At 36.8% G+C, this 18,090-nt stretch overlaps 1 protein-coding gene across 3 annotated transcripts; it reads right to left on the minus strand.

Annotated features, from left to right (window-relative positions):
* Window positions 1-584: 584 nt before the first annotated feature.
* On the minus strand, window positions 585-16,698 carry LOC110456368 (TATA box-binding protein-associated factor RNA polymerase I subunit C-like). 3 transcript variants are annotated; one of them, XM_021507060.1, is made up of 16 exons: window positions 16,632-16,698; window positions 15,662-15,905; window positions 14,991-15,088; window positions 14,310-14,456; window positions 13,884-14,001; window positions 13,586-13,699; window positions 12,799-12,928; window positions 12,266-12,337; window positions 11,025-11,157; window positions 8,400-8,567; window positions 7,690-7,880; window positions 6,837-6,960; window positions 6,363-6,579; window positions 4,565-4,704; window positions 4,037-4,228; window positions 585-3,585 (listed from the first exon to the last, which is right to left on the minus strand). In XM_021507060.1, the coding sequence occupies exons 2-16, from the start codon at window positions 15,879-15,881 to the stop codon at window positions 2,722-2,724; spliced, it is 2,928 nt and encodes a 975-aa protein (XP_021362735.1). In that variant the 5' UTR covers window positions 15,882-15,905; window positions 16,632-16,698; the 3' UTR covers window positions 585-2,721. The 3 variants fall into 3 exon arrangements, with proteins under 3 accessions (XP_021362735.1, XP_021362737.1, XP_021362736.1); XM_021507062.1 differs by lacking the exon at window positions 16,632-16,698 and adding an exon at window positions 16,451-16,603; XM_021507061.1 differs by lacking the exon at window positions 16,632-16,698 and adding an exon at window positions 16,432-16,603.
* Window positions 16,699-18,090: the final 1,392 nt, after the last annotated feature.

Genomic DNA, 18,090 nt, shown 5'->3' on the forward strand with positions numbered 1-18,090 from the left:
CAAATCCTTTCATTCCTACAGAAGAAGAAGGATTTTAAAGAATTTGCTATATTTCCCCTATTGGCTCTTCCCCTCAGGCCCTTGGTGAGCCAGACCCATAGTTTATACAAACTTTGTTCCCCTTCCCCCAAGGATGCTTCTGACCAAATATGGACCAAATCCTTTCATTCCTACAGAAGAAGAAGTATTTTAAAGAATAATTTGCTATATTTCCCCTATTGGGCCCCGCCCCTCAGGCACCTGGGGGGCCAGATCCACGGTTTATACAACATTGGTTCCCTTTCACCCAAGGATGCTTGAGACCAAATTTTGTTAAAATCCGCTCAGTGGTTCATGACTAGTAGTGTAAAGTTGACGTACGACGGACGACGGACGCTGCGGTATGGCATAAGCTCACCTTGGTACTTCGGACCAGGTGAGCTAATAATAGTCAGTTACTGAAAAAACAGTTTGACCAAAGCAACTGCAAATTATAATTTTGATACGTGTAATGAACGAATGATATTAAGTGTAAGTAATATATTGCATTTCAATCTGTAAATAATAGAAATACATATGAAAATCAATCGCTGATAGAGAGTGCTTTTTATAACCATTTTATTCACATGATCATTGAACAAGTTAAAGGGACGCATCTAAAATTAACATGATCTCAAATTTCAATGTTAGAGATTTGAACTTCTTAAAGGGAAGACCACAGAACTTTCGCTTTCGTTATCTCTTCAGCTCCTTTTTAACATTTTTTTTAAACAAAATGGTATACGATATAAAAGTGTATAAACAAAATCCTATGATTATAAAATGAATTCAATTTCTTAAAAGAAACATTTAGTATAAGAAATAGGGAACATATTCCTCTTGTCTGTTAACTGGGTCAATATGTTAACACCCAGATTTGTCAGTGATGCACAAATATTTTGATAGTACTGGTAGCTTTTTTAACACTTATATGATGAACATATGTTTAAAACTACAAGTTTGTACTTCATGTTTTAACAAGCAAATTTGTGGAATTTTAGAAGCCCCTCAATTCCTCTTATATATGTTGTTCAATATGGTGGTTTGGCGTAGACATACTGTTCCACAGGATGGAGAATCTAAAGCAGACAAGCCAGGAAACTCTGCCCCTTTCTATTGTAGCTGAATGTATATATAGATACATATACACATGAAGTGTGGAGTCTTGCAAACTCAGCCATAGGTATAACATGGCGCTAACCAAACTCCATATACACATGAAGTGTGGAGTCTGGCAAACTCAGCCATAGGTATAACATGACACTCACCAAACTCCATATACACATGAAGTGTGGAGTCTGGCAAACTCAGCCATAGGTATAACATGATGCTAACCAAACTCCATATACACATGAAGTGTGGAGTCTGGCAAACTCAACCATAGGTATAACATGACACTAACCAAACTCCATATACACATGAAGTGTGGAGTCTGGCAAACATGGCCAAAGGTATAACATGACGCTAACCAAAATCCATATGCACATCAAATCATGTTGAAACTGAATCGTTTCAGGTGAGTCATTGCAGGGAAACCAATAGACCAACCAAAAGTGGTAGCCTTATTTATCATGTGTAAATATGTACACATGGAATAAACGGTCAATACCAGCCTGACACTCGACAATATGTTTTACAGACACACCAAATTTGGTTGAAACTATACCATTTTTTGGGAAGATATTGCACGTAAAATAATCGACCAAATCAAAAGTAGGTATCTGCATTAAAAACTGCAAACGTATATAATTTAGCAGCATTTTAGTTTTAGTGCACTTCGCTCTCTAAATATTGCACAAATTTTTGACTGCACTAATTAAAGTTTCTGTGTTTAATTTCTGATAGCATTTTTATTGTGAGTGTGCAAATACTTCAATGCACTAATCTTTTAAAATGCGATAATTTTAGTCCGCAAAGAAAAAACAATTTCGTTTGTGTAAAAACCAAGCCTGATACTTGCAAATATAAATGTGCACACCAAACGAACCCTTTTTTCTTCCAAAGTTCGGGATAAAAAATATCAGCTAAGAGAAGACTTCCTAAAACCTCTAAGCTTGTTGTCCAGTATTGAATACGTACATTATTATTGGGTTGGTTTATTGAATAGAATGCTGTTTCAACTAAAAGTTAATTAAAAAAATCAATAATGTAGATAACTTAAATATTTTGTCCACACAAAATCCTGTGCAGTTTCTATACTTTTTTGCAAGGTTTTAAACTTGAGTCTCACTAAGCATTTATGTTGTATGCCGGGTATTAATGAATGCAAGGTTTTAAAATTTGCCTTTCAATCAGCATGCATGTTGTATTTTACACACTGGGTATGTTGTTACCTGTGTAAATAACTGTTTGCTAGGTAATTCACAATTGATGATGGACACCATTTATGAGAGGTAAAATCACAGAAAATATAAGTATCCTATAAATATATAGTTCGATGATACAAAAAATTACAATTACAAACTCCAACTAAAGCTGATCATCCTCATCATCTGAACTAAGTAACAGGTATAAGGCTCGTTATAAAACCGACTTAAAATCTCACCAGTACGAATGTCTTTACTTTTAAATTATTAGGTATATTCATCAGAAATTATCACATGAGGTTTCTAATATTGATACTCCTCAATACTTTTGAAGATAATAAAACAGTTGTGGATATTGCATTATATGAACAGTAATAACCATAACCTGAACCTTGTACTAAAATCCCCCAATTGACAGTCTCCCTTTTTTCTTGTGTGATTTCCAGTCTGTGTTTGGGGAAGCAGTCAACCTAAGTTGCTTTGGTTTTGAGGTGAACGACAAATGTGGGTCACTAGGTGTAGGAGTAGCCGGACTCGGTAACACAAAGGACCCTGAAAACATGGTAAAAGATTGCGCAATATCTTGTGAGAAGAACTGGCTATCCCAATTATCTTCATTTCCAATGGTGTCACCATTGGTTGTTTGTGTCACTCGGTAACTTCTGTCCAGAGAGAAAGCCTCGCGATCAGCTGTTGGTTGTTTTGCAGCATCCTCACTTTGATCATCAGAAAACAAACTCTCTGATGTTAAACGTTTTCTCTTCCTAGATGAATGTAAATTTGTAAAACTTCTGTTTTCTTGGTATGGTGTTTCCTGAATGTTTGCTAGTCCCCAACTCTGTGTGATGGCACTCGAGTCAGCACCAGCTTTTTGCTGATCGTCATCTTCCCTCATTGTACTTATATCAATGCCAAACAGTCTATGAAAACTAGCATCACTATCTTCTCCATCACTTCCTGTTCCCCTATTGTCTATCCACGAAGGTGACACTAAGTTGTCATCCCTTGAACCCCCTGGTTGTGGTGACCCATTCCGACTCACAGTACCCCCTGGTGGTGGTGACCGTTGCCGACTCACAGTACCCCCTGGTGGTGGTGACCTTTGCCGACTCTCAGAGCTCTCCCGTGATTGCTGTCGACTCCCACCATCCACTGCCTGTTGAAGACTTCTGATCAACTGTTGGTCCCCATCCATAAGATAACTGGATTTTTCCTTTCTCTTTTTCTGTCTTGCTTCCTTTTTCTTCCTTGTTTCTTCATCCTGGAGAGGGTTGAAAGAATTAAAACCAATTTTGAAGTAATACTTAGTTTTCTACAAATATACAAAATATGTTTTTATATCGTTTCTTATAACGTTTCTTTAGGCAGTGGTTCAATTACAGAGTAGAACCTCCCACTTTTAGACACCTGCAGGGCTAACAAGAGTGATTAAAAATTGATAAAACTTGTTTGATCGTGAAAAGAAGGCACCTAGTAAGGTAGTCGAGTTGTCAATGGGAATATGATTTGACATATGACTGATTATTGATATCTGGCTGAGTGTGTAGGAAGCTTAAGTTGTTTAGAACACATGATTTTCACTACTAGGTACATGTCAAAACCAAAACATGTATTAGTTGGTGATTAGTCTGGTTTTAAAAAAAATCACAGGAATATATCTACTATTTGGTACCATTCTATTACACAGGTGAGAAAGCTGTGTGAACACCTACTCTCTGTTGCAGTAGTTGGGTCAGGTCTGGACTCTCCTCCTCCCACAGGGACACCAGGATCTTACTGAGGGCATTTGTCCGAGGAAAACTCTCCTTTTCCTCTGTCCTTTGAGTCTCCCTGACCTGGTTTCCTTTAGACTTTAATTGTTCTCCCCAGAGTTTGATGTCACCTGGCCAGTATCCAACCAATCCCTGTAAAACAGTAATAATTCTTATGTACATACATATAGGTCGTATACGACTTGCCATGTGCCATTGCCAGTATGGTAAAGGGAGATAATCCGAAATGTTCTGTAACTTCAAATGCTTCCTTTCAGCTAATATATAAATCTTTGACTGATCAGAGGTGCTACCTGGCACTAACAGGAAGGATTAAATGGCTTGAGAAAAATGTAAATGTAGATATTTCTGGTAGAGATTGAAATACAACTGGGTTGCAAGAAAACACTATTCTACAGATAAAAGTAAATGTCACACCATAACACCAATCATACAGAGGAAAACAAGGGGCCATGGATTTATACTTACCTTCCCTGCCTGTACCAGTTGTTGACCAGTGGTCAGGCTCTGGTGACAGGCTGGACATATGTCAGTGTCATTGTCAATACTTTCAATCTCTGGGTGACAAAGTGGACAACTGATGTGGGGCTGCTTCACCAGAGTGATCTCTATAGGTTAACAAAAAACAGTGATCTCTTTAGGGTAACAAAGTACAGTGATCTGTTTAGGGTAACAAAAAACAGTGATCTCTATAGGGTAACAAAAAACAGTGATCTCTTTAGGGTAACAAAGTACAGTGATATCTTTAGGGTAACAAGGTACAGTGATCTCTATAGGGTAACAAAGTACAGTGATCTCTTTAGGGGAACAAAGTACAGCGATCTCTATAGGGAAACAAAGTACAGTGATCTCTATAGGGTAACAAAGTATAGTGATCTCCATAGGGTAACAAAGTACAGTGATCTATATAGGGAAACAATGTACAGTGATCTCTATATGGTGACAAAGTACAGTGATCTCTATAGGGTAACAAAGTACAGTGATCTCTATAGGGAAACAAAGTACAGTGATCTCTATAGGGTAACAAAGTACAGTGATCTTTATAGGGTAACAAAGTATAGTGATCTCTTTAGGGTAACAAAGTATAGTGATCTCTATAGGGTAACAAAGTACAGTGATCTCTATAGGGTAACAAAGTACAGTGATCTCTATAGGGAAACAATGTACAGTGATCTCTATATGGTGACAAAGTACAGTGATCTCTATAGGGTAACAAAGTACAGTGATCTCTATAGGGTAACAAAGTACAGTAATCTCTTTAGGGTAACAAAGTACAGTAATCTCTATAGGGTAACAAAGTACAGTAATCTCTTTAGGGTAACAAAGTACAGTGATCTCTATAGGGCAACAAAGTACAGTGATCCCTATAGGGTAACTAAGTTCAGTGATCTCTATAGGGTAACAAAGTACAGTGATCTCTATAGGGTAACAAAGTACAGTGATCTATATAGGGTAACAAAGTACAGTGATCTCTTTAGAGTAACAAAAATATATCTACTATATTTAAATATATTTAGTGTTATGTCTTTATCAGGACTTTATTTACATGTCATATCTTCAACAAGACTAGTTCCATGTCATGCAGTGCAATACCTTTAACAAGACTATACATTTACGTACCTTAATACATGACCAGAGTGATAGTTGTACATGACCAGAGTGATAGTTGTACATGACCAGTGTGATAGTTGTACATGACCAGAGTGATAGTTATTCATGACCAGAGTGATAGTTGTACATGCCCAGTGTGATAGTTGTACATGACCATAGTGATAGTTGTACATGACCAGTGTGATAGTTGTACATGACCATAGTGATAGTTATTCATGACCAGAGTGATGGTTGTACATGACCAGTGTGATAGTTGTACAGGGCCAGAGTGATAGTTATTCATGACCAGAGGGATAGTTGTACATGACCAGAGGGATAGTTATACATGACCAGAGTGATAGTTATTCATGACCAGAGTGATAGTTGTACATGACCAGAGTGATAGTTATTTATGACCAGAGTGATAGTTGTACATGACCAGAGTGATAGTTATACATGACCAGAGTGATAGTTCTAACGTACATGTAGCTTGTTATTATGTAGTAAGTACAGGGTTTGTTGGTTTGTTTAAGTGGTTTTACATCTGTTTCACTACCAATTAGGTCAGTTTTCCAGAAAGTAGTGTTATAACAATAGAATTTCTAGAATGAATTATGGCATCCATCCTAAGTCATACCAGTCTTTCCTCTTCACATTTAAAACATTTTAAACTTACCTTTATCAAAATTATTTTCAGGTTGTCTCAATATTTCTTTGCAATTTTTGTCTTTGTTCTTTTCCCGATGTTTAATATATCGTGAGATCCATCTACGCCCCTTTCCAATGGTGATGTCGTCCCAGGATTGGTTATCTGTCTCCATAGAGCAGGTCTTATCGCCCCCCGTATTGGTAAAATTGTATCCCTGATAAAACACCTCTCCATAACTGTCCACCTACAAGGATACATGCATGTACCATGTAATTTACTTTTTATTTTTCTTCAAATTTCAAAACCCAGTATTTAATCATGTTAACATATATTCATTTTAATAATATGCTTGTATTGAGGCATTAATTTTATTCACAACAGAAGTACTCTCAACCCCATATGATTGTTTTACAACAATAATAATTGTAATCCAATAATTTCCTTTAGTTTCACCTCAAGAAGCATGTATATTGATACCTTGCTACACTCTGCCTCACAAACCTGAACAGCAAAGAAGCCATCGTCCAGAGGTACAGCGGCGACACCTATCAGTGATGTGTTGAACCTCTCTGATACCATAACTCCTGCTGTCCCTCCACACACAGATCCATGGTGGAATATGTCACTGTCAAAAACATCACATCTAGATACACTGGACAATACACTGGACAATACACAGGACAAAGTCCAATATCAACACCTCATTATCTTATAATGAATAAGAAATACTTTGTTCGTTTAGCAGATAGACAGACCCAAACGTAATTGCCCCTTTTTTGAAAATTCTTTTTCAGGAATTATAGTTGTAAATCTCAAACATGAATCCTATACCATGATAGGTAAGGTACCTGTAACAATTGTCCATGTATTTGGAGTCTTAATACAGTTAATATAAATTAATGTCAATAAGGACTGTATGAAATTAATTCACATTATAATTTCATATGATGCACATGCAAGACAATAACATTTTAAAACGAGGTTGAAACAAAATGGCATTTACACATGCACAGGGTCTTTTGATAAGTGAGATATTTACAAAGTTATTTTTAAATCCATCTTATAGTTTAGGAGTAGTAATTAACGAATATTGTGGATAAAATTGTGTCTACCAACTTTGTTTTAGAGAGTAAACCGAGTAATGAATTGCAACAATGTTGTATAATGATAACTTGTAACAATGATAAATCATGACAATGTTGTAAAATAATGAACCGTGACAACATTATAAAAAGATAAATTGTGAAAATGTTGTACAAAAAATTAGACCATACCGTGTACTATATCAAATGTATTATGTATGTGTTGCTACAACTACAGATAAGGCAGCACAGAAAGCACCAACAAGACTCACTCAATCCTGGACACTCGCCACGGTGCCCCCAAAGCTTGAGCTGCCATCCCTGAGCTACAGTTGTACTTGTAACAGCAAACTTCTGGAGGACTCTGACTAGCCATCAAAAGGAGGCTATGACCTTTTGATGGAAAATTGACCCCACCCAAGTACTGGGGAGGATTGACTAGCATGTGTTTCCAACTCAGCACCTATAATTGGAAGCAATTAAATATAAGTTACCATTTTAAGGATTATGTAATGTTGTTTTTGATCTGTTATTTTTTGTTCTTTAAAATAAACATCCACTATATCAACATTTCCTGATATTATTGAAATGAAAAATTCAGAGCTGTTGAAATATTTGCTAATTTCCTTACTCAGCACAGATAAATGGTTGCATGAACATACTGTACTTACACTTTATGAGATATATATTGTAGCAACACTAATGCCATAACAAATATCCACAATACAAACAGCTTAAGGAGTCGAAAGGCAAACATTTACAGTTACTTTACATACATTGAAAACTGATTAACCCCGACATGTCATACTGTACACAGCCCACTTAAATATGTCAGGTCCAAGCTATTCAAGTGTTTTAAGATTTGTATGGCTATAATTTGTCTAAATGTTGAGACTAAATATCTGTTGAAGTAAGATGAGGGATTCCACCTATTCACATGGTTGAGTACAAAAATTGAGGATACTCATTGTAAGTGTCTTACCGGAGTTCCAGGAAACCGCTGGTCTAGTAGGAAGAAGTTGTAGTCACATGCCACAAAGTGATAAAACTCTGACACTGTGGATTGGGTAGATACATGTATTCTCTCCCCTGGCAATACCAGGGGACTGGGCAGGGCAAACAGGTCAACACCCTGCTTCGTGGGACTTCTCTACAACATAAACAATCCAACCCATTTTAACTTTAGTGGCAACTACTTTGGTGCCTCAATATTCTAACTAACTTTATTCCATGCAGAAATGGCTGGATTACTGGGACAACTTGGCATAGAAAATGGTCAATCTGTCCCTTAGAAGAAAGGCTGGGTGGTGTGACAGCCAAGTTAATAGTTGTAAGGTTATTGGGGCTCAACATTATTTGTTTGTATTTTCATTTATGTGATACAGAATGATGTACAGAAAAACTTGTGTCAGATGCAGTTTGTTTGTGTTGAAATAGAGATTGAAGTTTAGAGTATATAAAATACCATGGTATGTTTGTGATAAAACTTCACATATGAGTATTTTGTTCCTTTATATCAACTTATCCAGTCAATGAATTGAAATTTGGAGTTAAGAATATTTCTGTATCATTTTCCACTATGGTAAATTGATGTTAAAGTTTAAGGACTTCCCACTCTTCGTAATACACATGTTTTTCTTGTAGTACTTTTGTATCGTCATTTCCTGTTGCGTATCAGGCATTCTATTACCGTAGTGTAAATTATAGTAACAACTGGTAAACAATAGTACATGTGCGTGCCGATGAATTGTCAACACCCGATTGCGAGACTTAACTTGGAAATGTGTAATCACACGTACTTAAGAAATAAAGCTTATGATACAAAGACATTATTTAACTCATTGGAAGACACTGACATACGATCAGACGACTTCAAGAAGATTGTTTATGAAGCACATGAAATGTAGACTGATGTGTTTTGATTACCGACCTCACCTGTACGTTTCACGTGCTGACAGTAGTTCACAAGCTCTTGGTCGCTACAACATTTGTTGTCGAGCGAGTTACGCTCTGTCAGATAAATCGTTTCACAAATGCAATAAAAATATCTCTGTGAAAATAGTGATTTGTAAAATATCAAGATCCCTATAAATTGCAGGTGCATGTGATAACGGCATACCATGCGATAGCCTATGGTTACATATGTAACTGACATGTAAATACATCATGCGTAGGCGCCTAGGCTATAGAATGATGTCCAAAGTGTACATGATTGAGAGTAATTTTGTTCCATAAAAGAACAGTTAATTGACAATTAAATATAGTAATTCAATTTATTTCCGTCGTTTTAGGTAGAGTAAAGAAAATTAGTGTCATTGTAAAAATTCTATCCCTCTCCAAAAGGTTCCGATTTTTTTCAAGGTAGACAACTCTCATCAGGATCAAAATTAATGTAAAATAAATGAATTAGACTTTGTGTGTATTTGGCTCAATTTTTCACTCATTTTGTATGAAACTATGGGTCCTGTTTGCTTTGAGCTTGTATTACAGGTGAAGTACAAAGTAGTATCTACTCTGCTCCACAAGCCTCTACACTCATACACGTATCTCCCAGAGGAGCAGGTGAAGTATGAAGTAGTATCTACTGGGCCCCACAAGCCTCTACACTCATACACATATCCCCCAGAGGAGCAGGAGAAGTATGAAGTAGTATCTACTCTGCTCCACAAGCCTCTACACTCATACACATATCTCCCAGAGGAGCAGGTGAAGGATGAAGTAGTATCTACTCTGCTCCACAAGCCTCTACACTCATACACGTATCTCCCGGAGGAGCAGGTGAAGTATGAAGTAGTATCTACTAGGCTCCACAAGCCTCTACACTCATACACATATCTCCCAGAGGAGCAGGTGGAGTATGAAGTAGTATCTACTCGGCTCCACAAGCATCTACATTCATACACATATCTCCCAGAGGAGCAGGTGAAGGATGAAGTAGTATCTACTCTGCTCCACAAGCCTCTACACTCATACACATATCCCCCAGAGAAGCAGGTGAAGGATGAAGTAGTATCTACTCTGCTCCACAAGCCTCTACACTCATACACATATCTCCCAGAGAAGCAGGTGAAGTATGAAGTAGTATCTACTCGGCTCCACAAGCCTCTACACTCATACACATATCCCCCAGAGAAGCAGGTGAAGGATGAAGTAGTATCTACTCTGCTCCACAAGCCTCTACACTCATACACGTATCTCCCGGAGGAGCAGGTGAAGTATGAAGTAGTATCTACTCGGCTCCCCAAGCCTCTACACTCATACACATATCTCCCAGAGAAGCAGGTGAAGTATGAAGTAGTATCTACTCGGCTCCCCAAGCCTCTACACTCATACACATATCCCCCAGAGAAGCAGGTGAAGGATGAAGTAGTATCTACTCTGCTCCACAAGCCTCTACACTCATACACATATCCCCCAGAGGAGCAGGTGAAGTACGAAGTAGTATCTACTCGGCTCCTGATGGGGGTTGGAGTAGGGTGTAGGGTTGGACATCTAATCGCTGGTGTTAGTGTTTGAGAATTGGTAGCAATGGTAGATACCAAGGTAGCTTGACCAGTATCCATATATCATACTGGTCATTGTTGTAAAAAGATGAGGTGATACTTACCCTTATATCAAACAGTTGAACGACAGTTGGGTCAGATGCTATAACTTCACGAGGGTGCGCTCCAAACTCAGCCCGTCTCCATGGTAACGTACACTTAAACCTTGTCGACCTGTCGTTTATCACCTGTTTCTGCCTATATCATTAAAATGCAGTGAGTTTAATACAGTAATTAAGCAACAGATATTGACTAACACGATACAGCTTTTGGACATGGTCTCTCACAATTCTGTGACTAATGAATGACCTCTGAGGAACTTGGAATGACAAAAATTATAATATAATGTACTATGACAGATGAAAAATGGTAGTGAGACAGATCGGAAGAGTAAGAAGAAGGCAATTAAAAAAGAGATTGTAATTGAAAACAAAGGAGATGACCATGACACACATGGTGGTAGGAACTCAAAGGGAATGGAGTGTGTGGGAATGTCTGTGTGAAGGGTCGGAGGACAATGGTGTGTGGATGTAAGGTCCATTTAGTATAATGCATTGATAAGTTAATCGTGGTCCTTAGACAGGGAAATGGTCATCAAAAGACTTCTAAAAGAGAAATGTAGCCCCACCTCCTAGGAATGGTATTAGCCAATAGAATTAGAAGATTTAGTTAAGTAAAAGTAGTGTTAGATTGTCTTTATAATAGGTAGAGAACTTTAGGTTGAGAGAGTTGAAGGGAAAATTTGAAGGAGAGAGTCCAAGGACAGAGTCAGAGATAGACAGAGAGAATTAGAGAGAGATCTTGGGAAGTGAGACTGAAGAGAACTAAATGAGAAAGAAGGGAGTTGGAAACAGAAGGAAATGTAGAAGTTTCCATGTATAAGATATGAAGTTGGACTAAAATAAAGGAAGTGGAATTGACATAATGTGTCATCATTTGTAACTTAAATTTTTAAGTATAGTAATACTGTCCTTTGCTGCCATTTTCCTTTTTTTCTCTTCTTTTCTTACCAGGGTGTAGATGGTACAACCCTGGTATCCATGATTCTCCACCACATATCACCGGTCCGACTTGTTATCACCCGCGACCCTAGGTTACTTGGGAATATAAGTTACAAAATTGCCTTCTTCTTACTCTTCTGATCTTACTCACTACCATTTTTCATCTGTCATGTAACCATAATTACCAGGTGCTGATAGTTTACATTATTACAAGCCTCATGACAATTGAGGATATCTTATTACTTTAATAGAATTTTAGATATTGATAGATTTTGTGCGATGAGTAAATATATAAAACAATGTACCTGTTGCCTGGTGACCAGAGGTACACTGCTCCGGTCGTCATGGATACCAAACAGTCACCAGGAATGTAGCCACTGTAAGCAAACACACATTTCTACATGTTTTCATTTTCACCTGTGTTGCAATATACGAAGTGTAGTTGTTATTATAAAGGTCAAAAATTTGAAATTTCAATATTATTTTCTGTTATGTCTGCGCTACACCAGTGATGGACCCCTAAGGAATCTCCAAACCAAATAACAGCCTCCTTATACAAATACTTAAGTTACATAAATACCAACACATTCACCGAAACTTATTTCGGCAAAAATAGTCAGTTTAAAGCAGGTACAAATTGAGACTAAATGTATTTGTCTATTTGACTGCATTATACCAATGTTTGACTGCTAGTAAACATGATATCAAGTATCAGCCTAGTTCAAAATACTAATGTTACATTAATGATTTCAACACATTTACCAATTAACTAATACTGACAGGAATACAAATGTGACTTCACATTACGAATTTTATCATTTCTTTACTTTCTACCTACCTCAAACAAACAGATGTTGGACGTCCTTGCTCTGTGGAGAAGTCTTCCTTTCCTACTAATGTAACATCACTGGCACCACGCCCAACACTATACAGCATGCATCCGGTGAGGCCTCGCACAGCTATGTGTTCTGTGGACGAGAAATCAACTTTAACAATGACTTAAGATTTATGCGAACCATTCCTAAAATGTAGAGAGATTCTAAATGTGAAATGCTTTTTGTTTAAGTACCTGACCCAGAAGTATTTCTCTCCGTCTAAATGACAAATAAAAATTGTACCGTTTGTAAAGTAACACTGAAATCAGCAGGTTAAAGTTTAAAATAAAATAAAATTGTAAAACTCCAATGCTAGTCTTTAAGTGTACAAATATGATGCAGTAATGTACAGTCAAGCACTAAATATTTAATGAAGTTTCTTAATTTGTTTGAATCGAGAACTATATATATATATATATATATATATATATATATTTGATTNCCAGGTAAAATATATTGATTCTCACCATACACACAAGGTTATAGGGTACTGACCTTTACCCCAGACACACCTGGTGGTCACCTCCCTCACAGGTGTGGTGCTGAACCCACACAACACACAAGGTTATAAGGTACTGACCTCTACCTGAGATACACCTGGTGGTCACCTCCCTCACAGGTGTGGTGCTGAACCTACACAACACACAAGGTTATAGGGTACTGACCTTTCCCCAAGACACACCTGGTGGTCACCTCCCTCACAGGTATTGTGCTGAACCCACACAACACACAAGGTTATAAGGTACTGACCTTTCCCCAAGACACACCTGGTGGTCACCTCCCTCACAGGTGCGGCTTCAATCACCTGATGATTTATGGGTTGCAGAGTCAAGTCTTCGTGGTTGATTTTGATGTCTGTGATTCCTCAGAACAGTTAAGTAAACTTGTTAGAATAGCTAATTGTGTGCAAAAGATACAATCCAGTACTCTGACATTTATCCCAGTGGTACAGTATTTTCTACAGTAATTGTATGTATATAAGGATACAGACCATAATAACAGTAGTTTGTCTTTATATGTTGCGGTATTTGTTTGTATGAAAGGATACTGAGCTGTGATAGAGTTTCCCCTATGGCGGACACAAGACGGCAATCACTGCTGCTTCCAGATGACCTTGACCCCGGGAGACAGGACACACAGCCACCAGCATACTCAGAGTTGGTTTTCTGAGCACAAATGATATGGTAATTATGCTCTCAATATCATACAATTTCAGCTTTTTCACAATTATGCCACATGTTTTGATTCATGAATATATCTGGTAATGATTCATTTTGCAAATTGAGAGTTAAGCAAATGTTTTACAGTTCTTTCATCTCTATCTAATTACGTCATACATTATGCTTTTAGGACACCAGATATTGACGATCTTCAAGTCCATGTAAAATGTATTTCAACAAATATAGGCATTTTGATATACTGGTGAAACATCTCAGGGTTCACAAAACTATTGTGTAACATAAAACACACTTACAGGAATGTCTGATAGGTCACGAAGCTGCTGGTACTGTTCGGTCAGTTTCTGTATTATGTCAATATGTAGTTCTTCTCCTCCATTGCTAGTGGATGATGAATGGCACAATCTTAATTGCCTCTTCACCCTTGCTGATAATGTATGATTCTGAAGCAAAACACCATTCAAAACTTTCCATATTTGTTTCAATTTCAAGACAATCTCTCCTTTTAGGATTGCCAAACAAAGGAACATCCTATAACTACCTTATGCAGTATTAAAAACCACAAATGAAGAATGTCAACAATCTCATTAGACATTTGTGAAAGATAGAGTGCATCATAACCAGTACCTAGCAATCTTGTACAAGAGGCCAAGGGGGCCTGTGTTTACTTGATGTTGGAACAATCATGGAAAAATATCTCAGTAAAAGTACTACAGGCCCCAGAGCTACATTTATTTGTCTTTTTTTTATGCCCAGCACTTGAATATAGAGTGAGAATCTATATTCAACTATGTAGATGTTATGATTCAGGGACTTAGTAATGATGGGCAGAACCAGACCTGAGACTGACCAGAAACTGTATACCGGTTCGGGTATATGGTTCCCATGCTGTGACCTTAAGACCCTGGGGGATCAGTCCCTTGCTTTGCATTACCTATATTACCAATATTACACAGTTCTGAGACAGTTATACTTACTTTGAAATTGTAAACCTTTACAAGCTTTCTGAAGTTTTGAGCTTCCTTCTGGAGTTTGAATACTTTGCTCATAACATCATCTCTGTTTGTGTTCACATCTGAATGTAGTAAAAGAAAGCCGTAAAGGAAATCACTACAACAAAATTCATATGTTTAATGTTTAACCTGGTGTTCGTGGATCCCCTTTAACCCCTTAAGGACCCCAATTTAACATTGGAATTACGATATGAGATGTGGATCTAATGAACAATTTTTATGAAAACAACAGCCTTAATGCTTTATTACAGACTATAAGTAAACGTTGATTTGTATGGTACCATTTAATATATCCAAAATGCATTCATAATCCAGTTCTTTACTGCTAATTATATATATAAATCTTCAATTTCAAAAGTAGAAGTTCAACAAAACAAAGTTCAATTGCCTTTGGATTTTTTACTTGAGATTTTGGGAAACTGTGTTTCTTTTTTTGAGGGATATTTTGTTTAGATCCAAGAACAAGCACAGCATAGAAAATCCCTGCAATATTATTTTGACATGAAGATATTTTTGTGCATGTTTTATGCTTTGTGATAAAACAACAGTTAGAATATATTGTAAAGAAATAATAATTAAATGATCTGTTTGCAATGATAACCGTATGACAGCATATACATGTATATCCACATTACCATTTGGTCTTTGTGAAAGTGGCAGTGTTGGCCGTTTAGCACAGAGAGAATCCCTCTTTCCATGGAAACCCTCTGGGACCTTCTGACAAAAAGCTTCAATCTTCTGTCCATAAATGCTGCCAACATCTGCATAACCATGAGATCCATACTCGTAGAAAACCTCTCGTCTTGTTGTCTGTACAGTCTGATGGTTTGGGAAATTTGCATCTGGAAAGTCCATGTCACAACCTATCCATGTGCAGGACTGCCATAAAAAACCAGGACAGAAAAAACTAAATAAAGGATAACTGAAATTTAATAACTAATTGTATACACAAACAGAGACCTGTAGCTATACATACAGCATACTTCAATATTTAGGCAAATTTTTAGCTATGCCATCTGCAGCTACATTTATGCATTTTCAGTGTTCAATATTTGTATTTGGAAATAACTTGATAACATTTCTTTGACAAAGAACTTGAGAAAATGTGAGCGAGCTAGCTCACAAAGATATACACCCTACTTGCGTTTAAAAGGTTTCTGGAGCATATATGAACATTTCAAGGGCCATTTTTTTAAGAAAACGGTAAAATCGTAAATTTCTGTCTTCATGCATATATACCTCCGCTATAAAGCCATTTTGTGGTGTATAACATGATATGCTGACATATAATATCATACTTACACCATCATGGAGAAGATTGATATAGGCCTAGCCTGTTATCCTATCCATTTATATATGTTTATTTATAAATATAATAAAATTTGTTAAAACAATGCTGACATACCCATACATTGGAAGCTTACTGAAAATACAGTTCTTTGCAAGTAACGTTACACAGTTACACATGTGAGAAAGTTGGGACGATTTTGTGCACTAACACCATAACAGTACACTGACATCAAGTAGCTGCTAGCAAAATGGACAGGAAAATGCATACAAAAAAAATAATATATAGATAGATGTTAACAATTTGCAAAGTTTTACCAATGTGTTGTATATTAAATTCCATGAATGAAATATATTGACTTGAGCTTTAAAAGCCCAGACCGGAAACCCATCTAATCTATTAAAATAAGAATATCACGGACGAGGAAATATCCGGATCAACACTTATTAATACTAAGAAATAAATCATACAAGAAATCAGCAGATACATATATTATTAAAAATCTACAATTTAACATTTGATAGTACTACAAAATTAATCAACATTAGTTCATAAAAAAAATTGGCCCATCCGGATATTCTACCGATTTCAGATATTTTTTAGAGTGGCCATGAAAGAGGGAAAACAAAACCAGCAAGATACGCATACGGCGATCCGAAATACTAACCCTACCTTCTGTAAACGATCATATATATGAAGGTGAAAGTGAAGAGTGAGTTTGAAAGAAGTTTTCCGTTGTCACTGGAAGTGAGGGGGTGGGTTGTTAGTTGTTGTGTTATAAAGGTGAAGTAGAAATTCAAATTTTTTTTTTTTTTGGGGGGGGGGGGGCAAATTTGGAGAAAGGGATGGGGAAATGTCAGTTTACCTTTTTGTCACTTTTCAAAACAGTATGTGAAACATGTGCTACCTAGAGGTGAACGCATAATAAAATTATACTGTATACAGTTAGAACCCGAGCTTGTTGTCTCTACGAAAATGGAAAAAATACAACCTTCAACCCTACTCCTGACATTTACATGTATCTTGCATAATGTTGCTCTTTTACTGGACCCAAGACCGTATTTCTTACACACAAACAATATGATACTTTTCTATGATAATGGTGTTTGTTATTTTTACAACCTGATCTCATACTGAATTTGATCAAAAGCTTAATGATTGTAAATTTTCCTATTTGACTGTGTAAAAAAAAGTACATGTATAAAGTATTTCATATGTAACGATACGCATTGTGTAGCCTAAAGCATAATCACAAAACAAAGATAACTGACATATATTCTTTATAACATGTACCGTCTTACTAAACCACAACGTTTATCATCAGTATAAAATAAATATGCGGGGGTAATATCGTTTATGACGTCATAATGACTGATGACGTTGTACGCAGGTTTTATGTGTGTGTGCTTGGTTTACTCTGGATAAATAGAAAAGGGCCAGAAATCGGCATTATGTCATAGAAATCGTGTGCATGTGCGATTTTCCAATTATGCAATTGAATTGACTTGCTAAGTCTATGGGATCTCCTGATAGATTTTGACTGGTTGTATTTACGTGTACGTGTTACCTATGAAGCTCATTTCTTGAGCCCTCTCTCACTCAGGAGCGTTCGCTATTAAACAAATTGTTTATAATTATGAAAATAACTAGTATTGTTTAAATTTTAAAACTATTTGCATTGTAGTAGATCCTTTACAAGAACATTGTAACAAGTGTCAAAAAAAAGGACACTGACCGCCATGACCCACTTTCGAGGAACCAAGTCATAAAATTATA

The sequence above is a fragment of the Mizuhopecten yessoensis genome, unplaced genomic scaffold, assembly GCF_002113885.1.
Source record: "Mizuhopecten yessoensis strain PY_sf001 unplaced genomic scaffold, ASM211388v2 scaffold8713, whole genome shotgun sequence".
NCBI classification, from domain to species: Eukaryota; Metazoa; Mollusca; class Bivalvia; order Pectinida; family Pectinidae; genus Mizuhopecten; species Mizuhopecten yessoensis.